The sequence below is a fragment of the Crassostrea angulata genome, chromosome 5, assembly GCF_025612915.1.
Source record: "Crassostrea angulata isolate pt1a10 chromosome 5, ASM2561291v2, whole genome shotgun sequence".
NCBI classification, from domain to species: Eukaryota; Metazoa; Mollusca; class Bivalvia; order Ostreida; family Ostreidae; genus Magallana; species Magallana angulata.
In genome coordinates, this window is record NC_069115.1 from 48,358,506 (window position 1) to 48,381,804 (window position 23,299).

The following is a 23,299-nucleotide window of genomic DNA, read 5'->3' on the forward strand; positions in this document are numbered from 1 at the left end:
ATTTCTACAGATGATAAATATTCATCAATGCAATTGTCGGAAGCTTTGTTCGAGGAGTATAATTTTTCATAGAAATCGCACATTACGCCCACAATTTCATTTGTTTTATTAAATGTAAAATTGTCAGTTTTTAGTTCTTTAATTATACTTTGTTTTTGTCTACTTTTTTCTAAGTTAAAAAATATTTTGAAGATTTTTCTCCCTCTAACATCCATTTAGACCTTGACCTTACAAATGCTCCTTTACATTTTATATCGTAAATTTTATCCAATTCAGCCTCAAGATTGCGTTTTTTAGTCATATCAATGTGCTGAAATTCTAATTTTTCAATGTCGTCTATTTCTTTTTTCCAATGATAATATTCTTTGTTTAATACTTTCTTTTGAGTTTTTTGCAAAGTTAATAGAAAATTCACGAGCTCTTGCTTTGAAAGATTCCCACTTTACCATTTGATTAGTGTGTTCTTCATTTTTTATTTCGTTAATCAAAGTTTGAATACCTTTTTGATAATTTTCGTCAGATAGGTATGAATTGTTAAGCTTCCAATTACCGTTTCTCCTTTTGTTAATATTTGTTTTAAAAGAAGTTTTCAGAAGTCTATGATCAGACATTCTCTTCCCTTTAATTGTTCCGGGAATTTTCCGTAATGTAATTTTTTCAAAATCATAAATAAAATTTCTGCTCACAAATGTATAGTCAATTCTGCTACTAGGAACATTATCTGTAATAACATCAATAGTGAAACAGACTGTACTATTGTATGCAGAATATTGCTTGAAAATGGCTCGATATACTAAGTTTTTATGCAAAACATTCACCCATTATTTTTTTTAAAAACATGGTGTTGCACACCACAAGCATCAAACATGGCTATGATTTAATTAAGCAATTTTTAACTCAATGGTTATATTATCAACCACTCTACACGTGGTTGAACACGAACGATAACTCTGTTCTGAATATCATCGTTTAATTTAAAAAACCGCTAGATGGTATAATAAGACAAACAGCTTAAAAGATGTTGATGTTTTAGCATTAATCAAAGTAGAGAGACTATTATCCGAACACTTATACTTCCGCTCGAAATTTCACAGGAACTGAACAATTCTCGGCGAAGTCTCGTGAACTTTCATTCGAGCACCTCTGGATTTATTACATACTTAGCAACGATAAAGAAAACATTTCGAACACATTCGCAGGGGTGTAAAAGGTGTTCCAAAAAGGTGAAACAAAAGGTAAAATAAATAGTGATGAAACAGGAGTATTATGAAGACCCTTGCCTTTGTTCATATCGGGGGTAAAAAAACATGTATTTTATTTTATGTGTTAATAAATGCCATAATTATTCTTATTATGAGAAATCATTATCATATCAGTTACTGCAATTTATTGTCACGAATTGTCCGTCTTAACATTACCGGAATGTAAAAAAGGGGGAATTTTACTATACAATAGGTTTTCCGTGGAGAAAATCTGGCTATAAAAGGGGGGAAACTCACTATATAGTCAGATTTCCGTTGGAGAGAATCTGCTTTTGCATCGTTACGGGGGGGGGGGGGGGGGAGGGACTGCTATACTGCCATTTTCCGGGAGGGGGTGGCTAAGGGGAAAATGCACTATATAACACCGGCCCAGTACGTTAGTTCTGTTGTTATTTGCGTTAGATCCTTTTAAGTCTCTTTCATAAACAGTTTATGAGAAAAGACTTCAAGATCATTTTTTAGAATATTGAAAATAGACGTTACTTTTAAACAGAAGTGACATCATCTTTAAGCCTTTTATTTCTGATGAACAAGGATTTTTAATAATTCCTATAAGTTTCCTGAGAATTGGTTGTTAATAGGGAGTTAATAGTGTACTTGTATATTGATTACATTTTGAGTCTCAAAAAAAGTTTATAAGCAGCCATTTGGCAATGCGTTACCTAAGTTATTGGGTGTTTAAACCCAGCCATTGGTCGATCCCTGAAGATGCAATCTTTTGTTTGTGTAAAAATTGGGCTGGGCAAATAAGGTTAGTTTTCTATTTTATACTAGTACTTAAATCCGCGATTCAGCCGGTTTGTATCAAATCACTAACGCTTAATTTTTGGCATAATTTTATTTTATTTACATATATAAAGTTTGAATTCTGCGAGATGTGCTTCTTGTGATTTTACGCGGATATTTATTCCTCGCGTTTAATTAGGATGACAGTATTAATAAGATCATAAATATTTGTCAATAAGTCGTTAAATGCATGGAAATATCTATCTATCTATCAATCTATCTATCTATCTGTCTATCTAAATGTTCATATTATATTTTACATAGCATGTAGAATTGCAGAAAGCAGAACTGATGGAACCAGTAAGTAGTGTTCAACGTTTTTCAAATGCACTCTTTCTATTTGTCTACATGTATCTATAAATTTATCTTATTATTCAAGAATATTTTTGACACATTAGAATGATTAAATATATTTGCAATGTATTGTCTAATTTTTAAACGCATACATTTATGAATTTTTGAAAAAGTCAGCCACTCTTTCGTGAGTGTAAAGAATGGGAAGATTACTTCTTTGGATGCTGTTGAAAGGGCATGGTCACGATTTTGGTTAAAAATATATTTCCACTTTTAATGTTTACTGTGGTTTCATTAATATTCGAGGTTATCAATTTTCGTGGATAAAGTAAAAATCACAGATTCATGGATACGTAAATTCGTGGCCAACCGGCCTATCAATACAAAATATTAATAAAAATTCCACTTCAATGAACATTTAATTTCATGGATCAACTTAACAACGAAATCCACGAAAATTGGTATCCAACGAATATTGATGAACCACAGTATCATGCTTCAGTAAAGCATTTCTAATAGTCAATTAAAGAGTGTCATTTGTTCGCTTATAAGCAAGATACAGAGCTCACAATTCTCTGTTATGTTAACAATTCTTTTATTTAAAATAATTTTATTTTAAAGTTTCAGTGTTAGACCCTAAATGAATGTGATAAACGCTAGTTATATTTTATATGCTTAAAACGAATTATTTAAATTATATTTTGCATAGCGCATAGTATCGTAGAAAGGTTATAAAAATGGAGTATGTTGCGTTCAACTTTTTTCCAATATATTATCCATTTTCTATCTATCTATCTATCTATCTATCTATCTATCTATCTATCTATCTATCTATCTATCTATCTATCTATCTATCTATCTATCTATTCCAATTATATTTTACACAGATCAAAGAAATGTGTATTGTTCACAATATTAACAATATATCTTACAATCAGTCTATTTATCTATCTCTCTACATGTTCATATTACATTTTGCACAGTTTGACGAAAATGTAACAGCACGGATGAAAATAGTAGGCATTGTCACCGATTTTCAAATGCAATATATCTAACTTATCAAAAATATTTCAAACATTTTAAAATAGTTCCCTTCTCCATTATATATCTATCTATCTAGTCATCTACATAAATGTTCAAATATATTTTGCACAGACCACAAAACGGTGGACAGGGAATGAATATGAAAATAGAGTAAGTATCGTTCAACTTTTTTTTTTAAATATAGTCTATATTTTATATCTATCTATCTATCTATCTATCTATCTATCTATCTATCTATCTTCATTTTGATCCTTTTGTGATACCATTATACCATACTTAGTATTGAATGTTCATGTCTAACATCTTACGGCTTTTTCCATTGCACGCATAAAATATCTCACTACTCAAAACTGAGTTTTTGTTCATATGGAGATTTATAACAAAAATAGGATGTGTTTTGTCTCTTAAATTAAGATAAGTCAAGATGCTTGATCTTGATATGTTCTTGTCGGATGCAATGCTTTTGTTCTTGCTATTAGAGAACGCAAATCTGCTTAACTGTCTTGTTTGATTAGAATAGAGACGTTTAGTTTAGTTGTGTACGTAACCAAGGACAATTTTTCTGTCAGTATTGTAATGATATTGTCTTAGGGTCAGAATCAAACTATTCTTAAATGTTCTGATATATCTTAACACAAGGCACCAAGTGCATACGTGTATAACACCAAAACAAGGTGGTATCCGCTATTTTAAGTGCAATTTAAATTTTCCCATAATGAAACATTAATATGAGTAAATTGACAACTTTATCTTCTGCTTTACATGTAAGACCTTGTGTCGGTAAAAGCTTCCTCGAGTTCATTTGTAAACACATGAATAAGTTTGTGAAAAAGTATCTCGATAGGTACTGTATAAGAAGTAATAGCAAGATGAATTTATAATCTTTTAAGATGCGGTTGAATAATTTAAGTTTCTCTTGGCACTGTTGTGTAAATTGTTGACTCGAGTACGAGGACACCTTCGTAATAATTCTTTCTCAAAGGTTATCTTGGTTGTTTTTTTTTTTATATATAAAATGGGAAAATCTAATGTAGGTATCAATTAAAAAATGTTAAGTCAACTAGACGTTTGATCATTTCTATAGATGGTCTGAAGTTAAATGAACCAGATTGTATAGTCTAGCTTATCTTTGATATCCGCTGGATTGGAAAACCCTTTTTAAGAGATCAAAAATAAGTATCTTTAGCTGGTTCCTCAGTAGGAAAGCATTTCATGAGATTCTACTTGTAGATATAATTATTTTAGTCCAGCTTCTTTTATCAAAGCTTGAAGGTTATTTAGTTTAAATTACTGTAACTACGTATATAGATGCATTTCAATAGGTAGCTTTATTTATTAAAATATGGTTGCACATTCCATCATCTTTATCTGATTACTGTTATCTAAGTTCCAGATAAAGCGTAGATTGTTTCTGTATACATTTACTGTTTATGGATGTTTCTTGTATATGTTTTACAACACAATACGTTTCAAAACGGTTACTGCTTTTAAAAGTTTTTTTTTCCACAGTTGTCACTAGTTTTTAATGGCCATAACATGTCTGAAATTTGTTTTCTCTAAGATGTTACTTCTACATATATGTGGATGTTAATGATGCATGTTACCGTCTTTGTTTAGTTAATTTCTTCTTGTTTATTCATGGTGCAGGTAATTAAGGCTGGTTCTCCATTTTGTGAAATCAATTGAAGTTAATTATTTCAATGCGTTGACAGTTTTCACATTTGACGGTTTCGATCATTTCTATATTATTGATGCTTTGTAACCTTGGGAACTAAAGCCTGTATTTTGTTATTTTACGTATCAAAGCAAACATAGACTTCGGTAAATCAGACAGTTGACTGTTTACCTGCGCAAAATCAGCAAAATCTGTGGTATTAACAAAGTACTAAAAATAGAATTCATTCTATTGGTAATTCGTTCGTATGATCTTTTGCGTAATGGATTTATAATGCAATATGTTTTGTTGAGATGCTCAGCATTTTCTCGAGTTTATTAAGTTTATACAGAATTTAATACCACTGACGTATATATATATATATATATATATATATATATATATATATATATATATATATATATATATATATATATATAAAAAGAGTAAGTATTGTTTAATGTTTTTTAAAATGCAATCTATCTATCTATCTATCTACGTGTATCTATCAATCTATTCTATTATTTAAGAATATTTTAACACATTTAACATTTTCTATCTTCTATATATATCTATCTCTCTTATCATCTACCTAAATTTTTAAATATATTTTGCACAGATGGAAGAATATAGTACAGAATATAAAAGTATAGTAAGTATCATTCAACTTTTTAGCTCACCTGAGCCAAAGGCTCAAGTGAGCTTTTCTGATCACAATTTGTCCGTTGTCTGTCGTTGTCGTCGTTGTCGTTGTCGTCGTTGTCGTTGTTAACTTTTCATATTTTCATCTTCTTCTCAAGAACCACTGGACAGATTTCAACTAAATTTGGCACAAAGCACCACTAGGTGAAGGGGATTCAAGTTTGTTCAAATGAAGTGCCACGCCCTTTTTAAAGGGGAGATAATTGAGAATTATTAAAAATTTGTTGGTATTTTTCAAAAATCTTCTTCTCAAAAACTATTCAGACGGAAAAGCTTAAACTTGTGTGGAGGCATCCTCAGGTAGTGTAGATTCACGTTTGTTCAAATCATGGTCCCCGGGGGTAGGGAGGGGCCACAAGTTGGGGATCAAGTTTTACATAGGAATATATAGAGAAAATCTTTAAAAATCTTCTTCTCAAAGACTATGAGGCCAGAAAAGCTCAAATTAAAATGGGAGCATCCTCAGATAGTGTAGATTCAAGTTTGTTCAAATCATGGTTCCAGGAGGTAGGGTGGGGCCACAATTGGGGGATCAAGTTTTACATAGTAATATATAGAGAAAATCTTTAAAAATCTTCTTCTAAAAAACTATTAGGCCAGATAAGCTCAAATTAAGATGGAAGCATCCTCAGGAAGTGTAGATTTAAGTTTGTTCAAATCATGGTCCCCAGGGGTAGGATGGGGCCACAATTGGGGGATCAAGTTTTACATAGTAATATATAGAGAAAATCTTTAAAAATTTTCTTCTCAAAAACTGTTAGGCCAGAAAAGCTCAAATTAAATTAGAAGCATGCTCAGGATGTGAAGATTTAAGTTTGTTCAAATCATGGTCCCCGGGGTAGGATGGGGCCACAATTGGGGGATCAAGTTTTACATCGTAATATATAGAGAAAATCTTTAAAAATCTTATTTTCAAAATCTATTAGGCCAGATAAGCTCAAATTAAAATGGAAGCATCCTCAGGTAGTGTAGATTCAAATTTGACTAAATCATGGTCCCCGGGGGTAGGGTGGGGCCACAATAGGGGGATCGTGTTTTAAATAGGAATATATAGAGAAAATCTTTAAAAATCCTCTTTTCTAAAACTATTTGGCCAGAAAAGCTCAAATTAAATTGAAAGCATGCTCAGGAAGTAAAGATTTAAGTTTGTTCAAATCATGGTCCCCAGGGGTAGGATGGGGCCACAATTGGGGGATCAAGTTTTACATAGTAATATATAGAAAAAATCTTTAAAAATCTTCTTCTCAAAAACTATTAGGCCAGGAAAGCTCAACTTTGAGTGGAAGCATCCTCAGGTAGTGTAGATTCAAATTTGTTTAAATCATGGTCCCCGGGGGTAGGGTGGGGCCACAATAGGGGGATCGTGTTTTAAATAGGAATATATAGAGAAATTCTTTAAAAATCTTCTTCTAAAAAACTATTAGGCAAGATAAGCTCAAATTAAGATGGAAGCATCCTCAGGAAGTGTAGATTCAAAATTGTTCAAATCATGGTCCCCGGGGGTAGGGTGGGGCCACAATTGGGGGATCAAGTTTTACATAGGAATATATACAGAGAAAATCTTTAAAAATCTTATTCTCAAAATTTATTAGGCCAGATAAGCTCAAATTAAAATGGAAGCATCCTCAGGTAGTGTAGATTCACGTTTCTTAACATCATAGTCCCCGGGGGTAGGGTGGGGCCACAATTGGGGATCAATTTTTACATAAGAGTAATAGAGAAAATCTTTTAAAAAATTTCTTTTAGTAACTATTTGGCCAAGAAATCTCAAATTGGCGTGTAACCATCCTCAGATAATGTAGATTCAAGTTTGTTCAAATCATGGTCCCTGGGGGTAGGGCGGGGCCACAATGGAGGATACATTTTTATATATAGAGAAAATCTTGAAAAGTCTTCTTCTCAAAAGTATTAGGCCAGGAAAGCCCAAATTTGAGTGGAGGCATCCCCAGATCATATAGATTCAAGTTTGTTTAAATAATAGTCCAGGGGTGGGGTGAGGCCACAATGGGGGATGAAATTTTACTTAGAAATATATAGAGAAAATCTTTCAAAATCTTCTTTTTAAAGATTTTTTGGCCAGAAAAGCTTTAACTTGTGTAGAGGCATCCTCGGGTAGTGTAAATTCAAGTTTGCAAAATCACAGTCCCTAGTGGTAGGGCGCGACCGTGATGGCGGTTTGAATTTTTACATAGGAATATATAGAGAAAATCTTTAAAAATATTCTGGGAAAGTTTTTGGTCCAAAACTCAGTACTTAGTGTGAAAGCACAGGTTATGAGATTAAAGGTAGATTTAAGTTTGATGAAACCATGATTTCCTAGAGAATAGTTGGGCCACGAAATGGGGGGGGGGGGGGGGTATATAGGAATAGAGAAAAATCTTAGAGGTACAACAACAAAAGGGGCTTGGTATTTACCAAAAAATAAGAGGTGGATAAAAATTGGGAGATTTTCAATTTTTTTTTAGCAAGATCTACTGTACTCAGTTGTCAAGATATTTTGATACTGTAATGCTAATTTGATCAGAATTAAGGCAATGGTTGATCAGGTGAGCGATGTGGCCCCTGGGCCTCTTGTTAGGATATAGTCTATGTAATATCTATCTATCTATCTATCTATCTATCTATCTATCTATCTATCTATCTATCTATCTATCTATCTAATTCTCTATTTATCTCTCTTTCTATCTATCTATATAACTATCTTAATGTTGATATTATATTTTGCACAGCGTGAAGAATTGTACGCACGGTTGAGAGTAAGTATTGTTCAAACTTTTTTCAATTTTCAAATGCAGTCTATCTGATTATCTACATGTATTTATCTATCTAACCTTATAATTTAATAGTATATATTTAAAATATTTCAAACATGTTCTATCTATCTATCTTTGTATCTATCTATCTAGTCATCTATCTAAATGTTCAAATCTATTTTGCTTAAATCAAAGAATGATAAGGAGAATATAAAAATATAATAAATATCGTTTAATTTTTTTTCAATTTATCTATCTATCTGTTTATCATATATTTATCTAACTATCTATAAATGTTCAAATTATATTTTGCACAGCCCATGGTAATGTGGGAAGATTATGAAAATTTTGTAAGTTTCGTTCAACTTTTTTTCAAATATAATCTTTTTACCTATCTATCTATCTATCTATCTATCTATCTATCTATCTATCTATCTATCTATCTATCTTCATTTTAATCCTATTGCAATACCATAATATCATACTTAGCATTGAATGTTCATATCTAACATCTTACGGCTTTTTCTATTGCACCCATAAAAGATCACACTACTCAAAACTGAGTGATTGTTCAGGTGGAGATTTATAACAAAAATAGGATGTGTTTTGTCTATTGAATTGAGATAAGATAAGATGTTTGATCTTGATATGTTTTTGTCGGACGCAATGCTTTTGTTCTTGCTATTAGAGAACGCAAATCTGCTCAACTGCCTTGTTTAATTAGAATAGAGCCGTTTAGTTTAGTTGTGTACGTAACCAAGGACAATTTTTCTGTCAGTATTGTAATGATATTGTCTTAGGGTCATGATCAAACTATTCTTAAATGTTCTGAGATATCTTAATACAAGGACCAAGTACATACATGTATAACACTTAACAAAAGGTGGTATCCGCTATTTTGAGTAAAAATTAAATTTTACCATAATGAAACATAAATGTGAGTAAATTGCCACCTTTATCTTCTGCTATAAGACCTTGTGTCGGAAAAAGCGTCCTCGGGTTCATTTGTAAACACATGAATAAGTTTGTGAAAAAGTATCTCGGTACGTACACTACAGAGAAGTAACATAACATAACAGCGAGATATATTTATAATCTTTTAAAATACCGTTGATTATTTTATTTTCCTCTTGCCACTGTTGTGTAAATTGTTGACTCGAGTACGAGAACACCTTCGTAATAATTCTTTCTCAAAGGTTATCTGGGTTTTTTTTTGTTTCTAAAAAATGGGAAAATCTAATGTAAGAATCAATTTAAATAATATTAAGTCAAATAGAACGATTGTCTATTTCTACAGATGGTCTGAAGTTAAATGAACCAGATCGTATAATCCAGCTTTTCTCTGATATCCGCTGGATTGGAAAACCCTTTTTTAAGAGATCAAATAATCAATAATTATCTTTAGCTAGGTCTTTAGTTAGAATGCATTTCAAGAGATCTTACTTTTGAATACGATTATTTTAGTCCAGCTTCTTTTATCAAAGCTTGAAGGTTATTTCGTTAAAATTACAGTAACAACGTAAACAGATGCATTTCAATAGGTAGCTTTATTTATTAAAATATGGTTGCACATTCCATCATCTTTATCTGTTAACTGTTATCTACATGTAAGTTCCAGATAAAGCGTAGATTGTTTCTGTATACATTTACTGTTTATGGATGTTTCTTGTATATGTTTTACAACACAATACGTTTCAAAATGGTGACTGCTTTTAAATTCTTTGTTTTTAGTATTTTAAAGTTGGGCGTCTTTTTTCATACACATGTAGTTCTTCTTAGGGATTTTGATCTATTGTCTATGTGCTGCTTTGTTGGTTTAACTAATACGGCAATGATGTAGTCCATTTGTCGTATTAGTTTAAAAAAAACTACATCAACGTCCAAGTATGTTTTCTTCCACAGTTGTCACTAGTTTTTAATGGCCATAACATGTCTGAAAAATCTTTTCTCTACGATGTTACTTCTATATATATGTGGATGTTAATGATGCATGTTACTGCCTTTGTTTCGTTAATTTCTTATTCATGGTGCAGGTAATTAAGGCTGGCTCTCCATTTTGTGAAATAAATTGAAGTTAAATATTTCAATGCGTTGACAGTTTTCACATTTGACGTTTTGGATCATTTTTATATTATTTATTCTTTTTAACCTTGGGAACTATTGCCTGTATTTTGTAATTTTACGTATCAAAACAAACATAGACTTCGGTAAATCAGACAGTTGACTGTTTACCTGCGCAAAATAAGCAAAATCTGTTGTATTAACAAAGTACATATACTAAAAATAGAATTCATTCTATTGGTAATTCGTTCGTATGATCTTTTGCGTAATGGATATATAATGCAATATATTTTGTTGAGATGTTCAGCATTTTCTCGCGTATATGCAGAATTTAATACCGCTGACGGATATATATATATATTGACGTAATCAAAACAGCACAGATGAAAAGAGAAAGTATTGTTTAATGTTTTTCAAATGCAATCTATCTATTTATCTACGTGTATCTATCAATCTATTCTATTATTCAAGATTATTTTTACACATTTAAAAATCTATCTATCTATCTATCTATCTCTCTTTCTATCTATCTATATAACTATCTTAATGTTGATATTATATTTTGCACAGCATGAAGAATTGTACGCATCGTTGACAGTAAGTATTGTTCAAAAATTTTTATAGTCATCTTTCTTAATGTTCAAATCTATTTTGCTTAAATCTAAGAACGATAAGGAGAATATAAAAATATAATAAATATCGTTTAATTTTTTCTATTTATCTATCTATCTGTCTATTAGTCTAAAATAAGAGTAAGAATCGTTCAACTTTTTTTCGGATATAGTTTGTATAATATCTATCTATCTATTAATCTATCTATCTCTCTTTCCATCTATTTATATAACTATCTTAATGTTGATATTATGTTTTGCTCAGTGTGAAGAATTGTTCGCATCATATAGAGTAAGTATTGTTCAATTTTTTTTTCAAATGCAGTCTCTCTGATTATTTACACGTATTTATCTATCTAACCTTATCTAACCTTTGATCTATTGTCTATGTGCTGCTTTGTTGGTTTAACTAATACGGCAATGATGTAGTCCATTTGTCGTATTAGTTTAAAAAAAACTACATCATATATATATATATATATATATATATATATATATATATATATATATATATATATATAACATTTTGCACAGTTTGACGTAATCAAAACAGCACGGATGAAAAAAGTAAGTATTGTTTAATGTTTTTCAAATGCAATCTATTTATTTATCTACGTGTATCTATATATCTATTCTATTATTCAAGAATATTTTTACACATTTAAAAATCTATCTATCTATCTATCTATCTATCTATCTATCTATCTCTCTTTCTATCTATCTTTATAACTATCTTAATGTTGATATTATATTTTGCACAGCGTGAAGAATTGTACGCATCGTTGACGGTAAGTATTGTTCAAAATTTTATCTATCTTTTTCAAATATAATCTTTTTACCTATCTATCTATCTATCTATCTATCTATCTATCTATCTATCTATCTATCTATCTATCTATCTATCTTGTTTTGTTTAATGTTTTTCAAATGCAATCTATCTATTTATCTACGTGTATCTATCAATCTATTCTATTATTCAAGAATATTTTTACACATTTAAAAATCTATCTATCTATCTATCTATCTCTCTTTCTATCTATCTATATAACTATCTTAATGTTGATATTATATTTTGCACAGCGTGAAGAATTGTACGCATCGTTGACAGTAAGTATTGTTCAAAATTTTATCTATCTATCTGTCTATCATATATTTATATAACTATCTATAAATGTTCAAATTATATTTTGCACAGCCCATAGTAATGTGGGAAGATTATGAAAATGTAAGTTTCGTTCAACTTTTTTTCAAATATAATCTTTTTACCTATCTATCTATCTTTCTATCTATCTATCTATCTATCTATCTATCTATCTATCTATCTATCTATCTTGTTTTGTTTCATGTTTTTCAAATGCAATCTATCTATTTATCTACGTGTATCTATCAATCTATTCTATTATTCAAGAATATTTTTACACATTTAAAAATCTATCTATCTATCTATCTATCTATCTATCTATTTATCTATCTTAATGTTGATATTATATTTTGCTCAGTGTGAAGAATTGTTCGCATCGTTGACAGTAAGTATTGTTCAAAAAAATTTTCAAATGCAGTCTCTATTTACATTTATTTATCTATCTAACCTTATAATTTAATAGTATATATTTAGAAATTTAAAAAACATGTTCTATCTACCTATCTTTCTATCTATCTATCTAGTCATCTATCTAATTGTTCAAATCTATTTTGCTTAAATCAAAGAACGATAAGGAGAATATAAAAATAAAATAAATATCGTTTTATTTTTTTCAAATATAATATATATTTTTTATCTTTTTATCTATCCATCTATCAATCTATCTATCTATCTATTTATCTATCTATCTATCTATCTATCTATCTATCTATCTATCTATCTATCTATCTATCTATCTTATTGTTCATATTTTGCAAAGCATGAAAAAATGCAGAAAGCAGCACGGATGAAACTAATAAGTAGTGTTCAACGATTTTCAAATGCAATCTTTCTATTTATCTACATTTATCTATAAATCTATTTTATAATTCAAGAATATTTTTAAACAAATTAAAATTATGAAATAGATTTTCAATGTATTGTCTAATTTTTAAACGCATACATTTATGGTTTTTTTTTAAAGTCAGCCACTCTTTCGTGAGTGTAAGGAATGGGAAGATTATTTCTTTGGATGCTGTTGAAAGGGCATGGTCACGATTTTGGTTAAAAGTACATTTCCATTTTTAATGTTTATCAGCGTCAGAAAGGTCATTTCTAGTAGTCAAATTAAGCGTGTCATTTGTTCTGTTATAAGCAAGATACAGAGCCCACAATTCTCTGTGATGTAAACAATGCTTTTATTTACAATAATTTTATTTTAAAGTTTGAGTTTTAGACCCTAAGTTAATGTGATAAACGCGAAATATGTTTTTTATGCTTAAAACGAATTAGAAGAGAGAGAAATCAGCCTGAAACCAAAACATGGCAAGAGCCATGTCTACATGAAAATGAATTGTGAACTCTCTATCTTTCTTAAAACTATTTTCCTAAATAAGTAGAATTGCTATTCTAAAGCATTGTAAACAATAAAAAGAGAAAAAATTAAATTTGACCAAAATCATGGCCATGTCCATATAAGGTCCTTAAGCATATAGTTATATGTTGTATCAAGTGAAACCTGCTTTTGTTTCTTTTTCTTTGTATTGCAAAGGGGTTTTCTTTTGTACCAGTTGCCGATTGAATTTTAAGCCTTGATTAGATAAATGAAACTTCATGATCAATATCTTGCTTTGTTTCTCAAAGATTTTATCAGAAGTACAGACTCGTCTTACTTGCAATGTTAATAATTTAAGATTCCTTTAAATGTATGAGAGGAATGGCCACTATATAGACGGCTTGAGACAGTGATAAAAGTTATTTGGTTTAGTATGGAGACTCAATTTTAATACACAACCCTCGTCTTATGGAACTTAATATATCAACCCTGAATTTTATAAATTATGGAAGGAGTAGGAAAAGTTTTTGAAGTTATTAAGCCTGTCTCTCTTTTTGGTCTGTTTCGTCTCAATATCATCTATGAAAAGCATCCTGCTCAAACTTTGTAGGGAGCACATAGAAACACGTTGCATTCAAAGCTGCCCAGTCTGTTCTTTTGGTGACTTTCTGGAATAGTTTTTTAATAAATTAGAAAGAAAAGAAATCCCTAGGAAGAAATACAAACATATGGGAAAAACATAACGTTTTGCGCTTTTCAACAAATTCCATTTGGGTTCCATAGTAAAAGGTGTTCACTTTCGAGATAATCCTCTAAGAAATCGGAGTGGTAGATAAATTATTTTTATCTTTAAAAAATTGATAAAAACTAAATGCAGGACATGTCATTTCATTTTATTTCATATATATATATATATATATATATATATATATATATATATATATATATATATATATATATTACGTTTTGCACAGTGTGACAAAATTAAAACAGAACAGATGAAAAGAATAAGTATTGTTTAATGTTTTTCAAATGCAATACATCTATTTATCTACGTATAACTATGAATCTATCCTATTATTTAAGAATATTTTCTCACATTTAAAAACATTTTCTATCTACAATATATATCTGTCTATCTTATCATCTACCTAAATGTTCAAATATATTTTGCACAGATGGAAGAACGGTGGACAGAAGATGAAATCAGTGTACATGTAAGTATCTTTTTTGGGGATATAGTCTATATAATATCTATCTATTTATTTATCTATCTATCTATCTATCTATCTATCTATCTATCTATCTATCTATCTATCTTAATGATGATATTATATTGCACAGGGTGAAGAATTGTACGCACCTTGGAGAGTAAGTATTGTTCAATTGTTTTTTGCTTTAATCAAAGAACGATCAGGAGAATATGAAAATACAATAAATATCGTTTAATTTTTTTTTAAATATAATTATCTATCTATCTATCTATCTAAAAATGTTCAAATTATATTTTTCACTTTAAAGTGTTAGTTTTAGACCCTAAAGTAATGTGATAAACGCTAGGTATGTTTTTTATGCTTAAAACGAATTAGAAGAGAGAGAAATCAGCATGAAAAAGAACTTTTACCGGTTTATTAAACCAATGTAAATAAAAACGTGGCACGAGCCCTGTTTACATGACAATGAATTGTGAACTCTCTTTCTTAAAACTATGTGACTGATACTCAAACTTTCCTAAAAAAAAAGTAGTAATGCATTTCTAAAGCATTGTAAACAATAAAAAGAGAAAAAATAAAATTTGACCAAAATCGTTGCCATGTCCATATAAGGTTCTCAAGCACAAAGTGATATGTTGTATAAAGTGAAACCTGCTTTTGTTTCTTTTTCTTTGTACTGCAAAGGGGTTTCCTTTTCTTTTGTAACAGTTTTAGCAATTGTCGATTGAATTGTTAGCCTTGATTAAACTTCATGATCCATATCTTGATTTGTTTTTTAAAGATTTTATCAGAAGTACCGACTCGTCTTATTTGGGATGTTAATCATTTAGGATTCCTCTAAAAGTATGCGAGGAATGGCCACTATATAGACGGCTTGAGACAGTGATAAAAGTTATTTGGTTTAGCATGAAGACTCAATTTTAATTCACCACCTTCGTTTTTTGGAACTTGATATATCAACCCTGAATTTTATAAACCATGGAAGGAGTTGGAAAAAAATTTGAAGTCATTAAGTCTGTCTCTTTTTTGACCTATTTCGTCTCAATATCATCTATGAAAAGCATCTTACTCAAACTTTGTAGGGAGCACATAGAAACGCGTTGCATTCAAAGCTGCCCAGCCTGTTCTTTTGGTGACTTTCTGCAATAGTTTTTTTATAAATTGGAAAGAAAAGAAATCCCCAAACATATGGGGAAAACGTTTTTTACCTTTTATTGTATATACGAGGGTCAATCAAAAAATACGAAGACTTTTGTCACAGCTATGTTACTTAACGTCATATCATTACTAAATTTGGTAGACATAATTTAACAACAGTTTCAAACAATTTGCAAAAAAAAATTTAATAAATTCTTTCATTTCTAAGAATTATTTAGAATCTAATCCTGCAAAAATGAGGTCACGGCGCACGATCAAAATTTGTGTTATGTCAACAATAAACCATATAATGTTGAAAGTAATATCTCTATAAATTGGGCTTAAAAGCAAATAATATTGAAACCTCAAATTAAGTTTTGTCTTGGTATTATATGTTCCAAATAAAGACGGGATATATTGTTTTGTCGAACAGATATTATTAACTAAAGACAGATAGTCCTCTTTTGAATTGACTAAAAACATCGACGTCGCCGGACGTCACGGCGCAACGAGAGGTACAAACAAAATGGATTTAACCCAGGAAAAAGCCGACACAAGCTGTGAAAATGCTCAATAGTGCAAAAAATAAGTCAACAATTATTTGCAAGTTTGTGTTTAACTGTAAAATATATTGTGGGAGTGGTGGTAATTATATTTTGAATATAAAACAGTCCGAAAGAGAGTAGAATATCTGTAAATATTTGGTAAAAAAATAAGTAACGTCAACCGACGTTCAGGGTTATCGTTACAGTAAACCAAGAGATAGACGGTTAGAAAATGAAAACTTTGAAGAACTAACTTATGATTCTCGAACAAATGTGTGCAAATAAGATGTTAAGTGGTTCAGTGCAATTTTAAATTGTAAGGAGAGAGGCACAAGAGACTAAGCGTGATATAAAGATGGGGTTTATCTATAAACTGTGCGTGTTTAATCTTGACGTCATGTTTTGAACGTTACCGTGCGCCGTGGTGACAAAACATATTGTTTTTAAAAAGCGGTAACAAAAATACCGTTTCATCAAATGGACTAAAACTTCGCATATCAATAACATAAGTGTTGGTGCACAGATTAATCTGTTAAATATGACTTTCATGAAAAATATATGATAGACAGCCACATTGTCTTCGTATTTTTTGATTGACCCTCGTATATGCATAAAAATGTAGAAAAACATCTAAAATTCGAACATTTTTCATAGAGTTCTCATCCATCCCAAGGTACCCGGGTGTGTTTGAATTTCATTTTAATTAAACGCACACATCACACTTGTATGTTTACTAATTTAGCAAAGTTTAAAGGAGACTAGAAACCGGATATATAAGATATCCACTAAATATGGCTTACTTTTTCATAAAAACAAGAAATCACATGTCGGGCAACATGTCTTCTTGTGAATAAAAATGCTACTAATCATCCATTTACCAAAAAGATCAATTTTAATATCAGTGATGGCTGTTTTCAAGTATGTGTAAGAAATGACTCGAGGAAATTGCCACAAGTTTCATAATATTAGGTTAAAGTGTTCAAACTAATGCTTCTTGTGAAAATCAAAAGAAAGGGGGAGGGTATACATGTAAAGGTATTTCTAAGTGATGTGATGCTTTTATCATGATAATATCAAGTACACTGTAGATGTATGTAATATAGAATAAGGTTTCTTATTTTAGGAGGTTGAACAACAGTTGACCTCTAAAAGTTTAGGTAAAGATGCTTTATTTATGGAGAGCCCTATGAATCTATGTTAAACAATAAAAGTGGAAATGGTGGGTTCACCTAAATGGCCATATTTTTTTTAAACCTCAATGGAATTGGCAAAATGTGGTGTACTTTTTCTCAGAATAGTATAAGCTTTAAGTACAGCAACTCTCAATTTTACAAAAATATTGACGGGTACTTTATCCGAAACTGTCCCTGTCGATAGAGCCTCAGAGGGGTAAGATAAAGATGAAACGACTCTTCCGTTATAATTAGTTATTTAATTTCAAAACACAATGTATTAACTCATAGTTACATTATACTTATGCTTGCTCTTTTAACCAATATTAAAGATACTGTGTTACGAATAGCAAGATGGTATACGCACGGTAAAAAAAGCACAGTGGCTTAATGTTCACGAAATATTGCTCGTAAACATATTAAAGTTAAAAACGACTGGTGTTTACATCTTCTACAGTAATGGACGATTATTAATGATGCTAATATATCACATTACCAATTTTACAGGGCACATGCAATATGTAGTTATCCTTTCGTTTAAATGAATTTCAGAAAATGTCTGATGAAAGAAGAAAGGAACGTGATGCAAATAAGATTTCGGCAAATGCTGAACAGACGGATGTTAATTTTCCTGATTACAGCTCAAAATTTAAAAAAGGTGCGCTTATGATTCAACTCTACTTTGATTTTGATAATTTGAATTGATAAATCTCATGTACCATTTAACTACAAACAAACTTTAAAAAGCTCCATTTTGTACCTTTCAGACACGGAAGTATTTTAATACTATTAAAATGTACACGTGAGTTTGATTAATTCCATTATTCCAGGTACTTTTGTCCTGTGTTCTCAGTTTCTGCCTTGCGCTGGAGGAAATGATCTTGAGGATAGTCAGCAGAAACAGCAGGTACATGTGCAAAACCATGACAAAGGGGTTAATTTATAAACTTAATCCATCAAGATGCTCAGCTGCAATACCATATATCAAGGGTTCTTTTTAATAAAACGTTGTAAAAAATTACGATTTGAGTTTAAAAGCAGCAACTTTGTTTACTTTCGTTTTATATCAATAAAATTGTACAGTTTCTATTTTAAATAGATTAATAAAAGTCTCGGAATGTTTTGTATTGAGGGTTTTTTTTCAAATTGTCCCAAAAACTTGTCGTTGTAAGAATAAACACATTTTTTTAACCTTTATATTTTTTAAAAATGAATTCATGTTTTTAGCTAATAGAAAATTAACTGAAAATCACAGAATATTAAATGAAATTTTGACGTCGTTCAATACGTTCAATACGTCTTTTTTATTTTAGTGTTTTTCCAGGCTTGGAAAAGTGCGTAAAAGTTGATAATTTGCGTCTAATATATGTTTTGTAGGGATAGCAGTAATGAAATAGAAATACTGTAGGCAGTGTCTATTTTTGAATGGTTTTCAGTTTTAAAGATATATATTTATTTGGTATTAAAAACAATGTTAAAAAATTCACCGGATATAATCTTAGCTAGTATGTCATTTTATCAGAATTTGATTATCTGACATTTTAATGATTGACTTAATAAAACCTAATAGCTGTGTTAAAATTGTATTCATTGCATAGTCATTTAAACAGTGTGATTATTCTGATTTTATAGACAATCAATGGTATATATCAGCACACGCTAAGGACCGTATCACATTGTCCCAGTGTCAGTGACTACATACAAAGAGCAAGAGACAGATGTGCTGAAGTTTGTACAAACAGCTTACAAGATGACGGCTGCTCATATCACTGCATGCGTGATTCTCACAAAACAAGTCTTGTGGAATTTTGTGCAAAACCCAAATTGCTCTTTGGTGAGATTTCATTTGACCATTCACACAACGGCAACACTTAAGTATACCTATGATACATTTGTTTTTAATGTGTGGAGTTTTTTAACTACATTGTGTGAATGCATGACGAATTACGCATTGTAAATTTGTTCTTCTATATTTTGTAATTAAAGATTATTGCCCGGAGTATGACCCCATCGGTGAAAGAATCCAAAAAGACATTTATACACTGTGCAAACCTTCCAACCCTTTACAAATATTTTATCGTTCCTCGGACATTTTCTTTTGTAAGTAAGGTCATTGTTGTACTAATATTTCATTATAGAGAGAGGAAGATACATATCTATATTGTGTATGTACAGATTTAGTTGTTATGTTCCATTAAGCATCATCTTTTTCATTAATACCTTAATTTTGTGGAATATATATTCTTGATCACATGTTATAAATGAAATATGTTCAAGCTAACCCTATCCGTAAAAATCTTTCTTAAAAGGACGAGTGCACTTATGGGCTCCGGTAAAAAGTGAAAAAATGTAGATTCAAATTTAGCATATTTTTTCCCTAACATTATCTATTAATATCTATTCCATTAGAATTAACAAGTTTTAGCGCTGAATGTATTGTGTATAAAAAGCACGAAGCTTTACAACATAGTTTGGGTCAGCCGACATTCGTGATTTTGTATAATAAATCGAGGACGGGCATTCATTTCAAAGGCTCTAACCGAGTACAAACTTGTAGAAAAAACAAAATACGTTTCGAAAACTCCTGTGAAAATAAGAAGTTTGTAATACATTAGGTTGGTACCCAAAAAATGAAAAACGTATGAAAATTTCAAGGTTTTTCCTATTGCAAGCGAAAGCTATTTCCTGCGTGACCCATGTTTGAACCCACGCATGGAATAAATTATTTCAAACAATCGCGTGGGTTCTATCCAGGTAAACGTTTGTCAAATGTGCTCACTGTAAAACATTGACACGTTTTAAATCGCTTTCCATCATCGTTGTATGGTCGGGAATTTTTGTTTGGTCACTATGGTAATATGCAACTTCAAAACTTAATTCGATTTTTTTTCAGACGCTAAATAATGCATAAAGTATAATTCAGAAAACGCGCCAATCGATCCATCAACAGAACAATGTTGATTTAAATGTCTCCTCCCTCTGATTTAAATTGACACAATTCAAGTAGGTTCGGTTCGATTTTTCCGGATTTAGATAATTTATAGGCATTTAAAAATCCTTCATTTTTTAAACTGTATACCAATTTTGGTAAATGTAAGCGTGCATGAAATCAGAAGTATCCATCCGTGCCTAACTATTACGAAAAAAAAGCAATTTGTTGATATTTTCTACATAAAAACGGCACTGAAAAAGGGTCCATTCTCTATAGCTTAAGTGCACTTGTTCCTTACATTATTATGATATGCAAATGCAAAAAACAGTCTGGGATTTTTAGCTGTGATAATTTTTTTTAAAAGATAAAATGTAAATTTTGTAAAATAATATAGTCTTTTCTTAGGTGACCAAGACAAATGCCTCCAACTGCGAGATGCAAGTGTTAGTACAAGTGTAACAAGCCTGATGACCGACACAACTCCAGTTAGCGGGTAATTGAAAAAGAGGGAGGGAGAAAAAAAAGATTTTTATCTTTATGTTTACTAAGAAATTCTTACTTTTCTTGTTTTATGGTTGCAGGGATTTAAACGAGTCCTGGTTATCACAATATTTGTTTATGGTTTTGCTAATTGTGCTGGCTGTGATTTTATGCATTGTGCTTGGAGGCATTTTCCGTCTGCGTGGGAGACTCGTGGGTAAGTAAAGATTACGCATGTATTATAAAATTGTTGAAAGGCGTCATTCATTTCAATTACTAAAACTATTTGCAAAAACACCGTACTGTAAAACTTGGGGTTTATTTGGGCGGTGATCTTGTGGCAAACTGCGCTTTATTAAAATATGTATTTATTGATAACAATAAAATTGAAATAAAATAATTTTACATGACTTATAACATGAAGAAGTCCAGTTTCCAATTTTTTGGAAGAGTTATCATGCCCTGATCAACAAAAGAAAATTATTATTTTGTCAAAATATCTGCAGTTAAAATTTTGTACGAACCTTAGTTTCCGTTTTACAATTTCTTGATAACATGTAAGCCTCTAGTAGACTTTATTCTAAGTTTATAGGTGCAATTTAGTAGACAATAATATTTTTTAATTCCTTTCATGGAGCATTTTTATTTTATAAAACCTTTAAAATGCTATTATGGTTAAAAATATCAGACCAGATCAGATTTCTGTATTAGGTTAATATTGTGCTTGTTGTGCACTCAACAAAATTTCTAAATGTCTCCCCTGATAAGTAGATTTATATTTAGTAAATTACGAAATATAATAATATAAAATTTTCAGCATTTCGTATCTGATATGTCATATCATCATAAGCTCAGACAAAATAAGACAACAACGATTGAAATCAATAACCGTGATGAAATGTCAAAACATTATATTGATATTTTTCTGCTCATGCTTAATATGATTGAAAAAGTTTTGCGATTGACGTCACTAGTCTGTTGTGATAGTTTAAAAAGGAAAACAGTTAACATGATCATGGTTAACTACAGCCTAGGCTTTTAGAGCATTGGTGCCTGCATAGTTTCTACGACACGTTGTACACAGTCTTAAGTTGACGTTTCTTTGACCTCGACATTGTTTTAAATACGAAGCAGTCCGAAGGAAGCGTTATTTTGGTATAATTTTTCTTAAAGAATGAATTCAATATTTATTTGTTTTATACAATATAAAATTGTTTTGGGCAGTTTACACTTTATAAACCGCTTTATAAAATAATAAATATTGAACTCATTGCTTATAATTTAATTTTTTTACTCTTCATTGTAGATAAAAAAGGTCATTTGACCTTTAAAATGACGTAAAATTGTACAAAATTCAAACGTAACGTCAGGCATATTGATACGTTTTTTACGTTAGTCTTACTATGACGTAGGCAACATTCTTTATACGATATAAAATATTTTTTTAGCCAATCAGAAAGCGCTTTACAACCAGAATTAAATTATTTCATCATCAACAACTTAAAACATTGAAAAAGTTGTGAGCGAAATTCAACCAAACCAGAAATATATGTAATATTTAGCAAAGGTCAAGGTCTCGGGTCGCCACCAGAGGTCAAGATCAATACATCGTTCTTAAAGTAAATCCATCCTCCTGTGACGTCATACATTTTACATAAACCATGAATTCATTAAAATTCTTGCAAGTAGATTTGTAATTTCTATGTTATGATAGGTGCACATCAAAAACTCAAATCATTGTTTACTTGGAGATATTTAATAAGCGTTTTTCATCCTTGTATTCGACATCAACCTATAATGACAAAGGGAAATAACTCTTTTCTACTTTTCTCTGAGTGATATATCTAAATGCTATAATTTTTCTAATGTAAGCCATTTTTTTCTTTTTTTTTAATTAATTTTAGTTTTCTGGCAAAGTAAGCAATAAAATTTAAATATACACACAAGTATCCATCCCCTCATATTTAATTTTTAAAGAAAAAAAGTGTGATTTTCAGATGATAATTTCAGCCTTTGGTTTTTATTACCTTATATCTTAAATAGTATGGTTACATATATATTTTATTGATTTTTTGATGAAATTCGAGTCCACTAAGTTAAAAAAAAGTTATGTTTTTAACTTTGAACCCATGATTTTATAGGTACGGAGTTACCTTAACTATTTGAAAGTTAAGAGGAAATTAGTAACACCGACAA

General features: G+C 30.5%; 1 protein-coding gene across 1 annotated transcript in view; it reads left to right on the plus strand.

Moving 5' to 3' along the window:
• The first annotated feature begins 8,477 nt into the window (after window positions 1-8,477).
• LOC128184286 (uncharacterized) overlaps window positions 8,478-23,299 on the plus strand; it is a 28,237-nt gene continuing 13,415 nt past the window's right edge. The window contains exons 1-16 of the mRNA XM_052853717.1: window positions 8,478-8,498; window positions 11,127-11,153; window positions 11,433-11,459; window positions 11,702-11,734; window positions 11,929-11,955; window positions 12,248-12,274; window positions 12,363-12,392; window positions 12,667-12,693; window positions 14,802-14,840; window positions 14,968-14,994; window positions 18,244-18,349; window positions 18,522-18,598; window positions 19,324-19,525; window positions 19,678-19,791; window positions 21,029-21,116; window positions 21,205-21,320. Coding sequence (XP_052709677.1) covers window positions 11,726-11,734; window positions 11,929-11,955; window positions 12,248-12,274; window positions 12,363-12,392; window positions 12,667-12,693; window positions 14,802-14,840; window positions 14,968-14,994; window positions 18,244-18,349; window positions 18,522-18,598; window positions 19,324-19,525; window positions 19,678-19,791; window positions 21,029-21,116; window positions 21,205-21,320 — 889 coding nt within the window. The 5' untranslated portion in view covers window positions 8,478-8,498; window positions 11,127-11,153; window positions 11,433-11,459; window positions 11,702-11,725. The remainder of the gene's footprint in view (window positions 8,499-11,126; window positions 11,154-11,432; window positions 11,460-11,701; window positions 11,735-11,928; window positions 11,956-12,247; window positions 12,275-12,362; window positions 12,393-12,666; window positions 12,694-14,801; window positions 14,841-14,967; window positions 14,995-18,243; window positions 18,350-18,521; window positions 18,599-19,323; window positions 19,526-19,677; window positions 19,792-21,028; window positions 21,117-21,204; window positions 21,321-23,299) is intronic.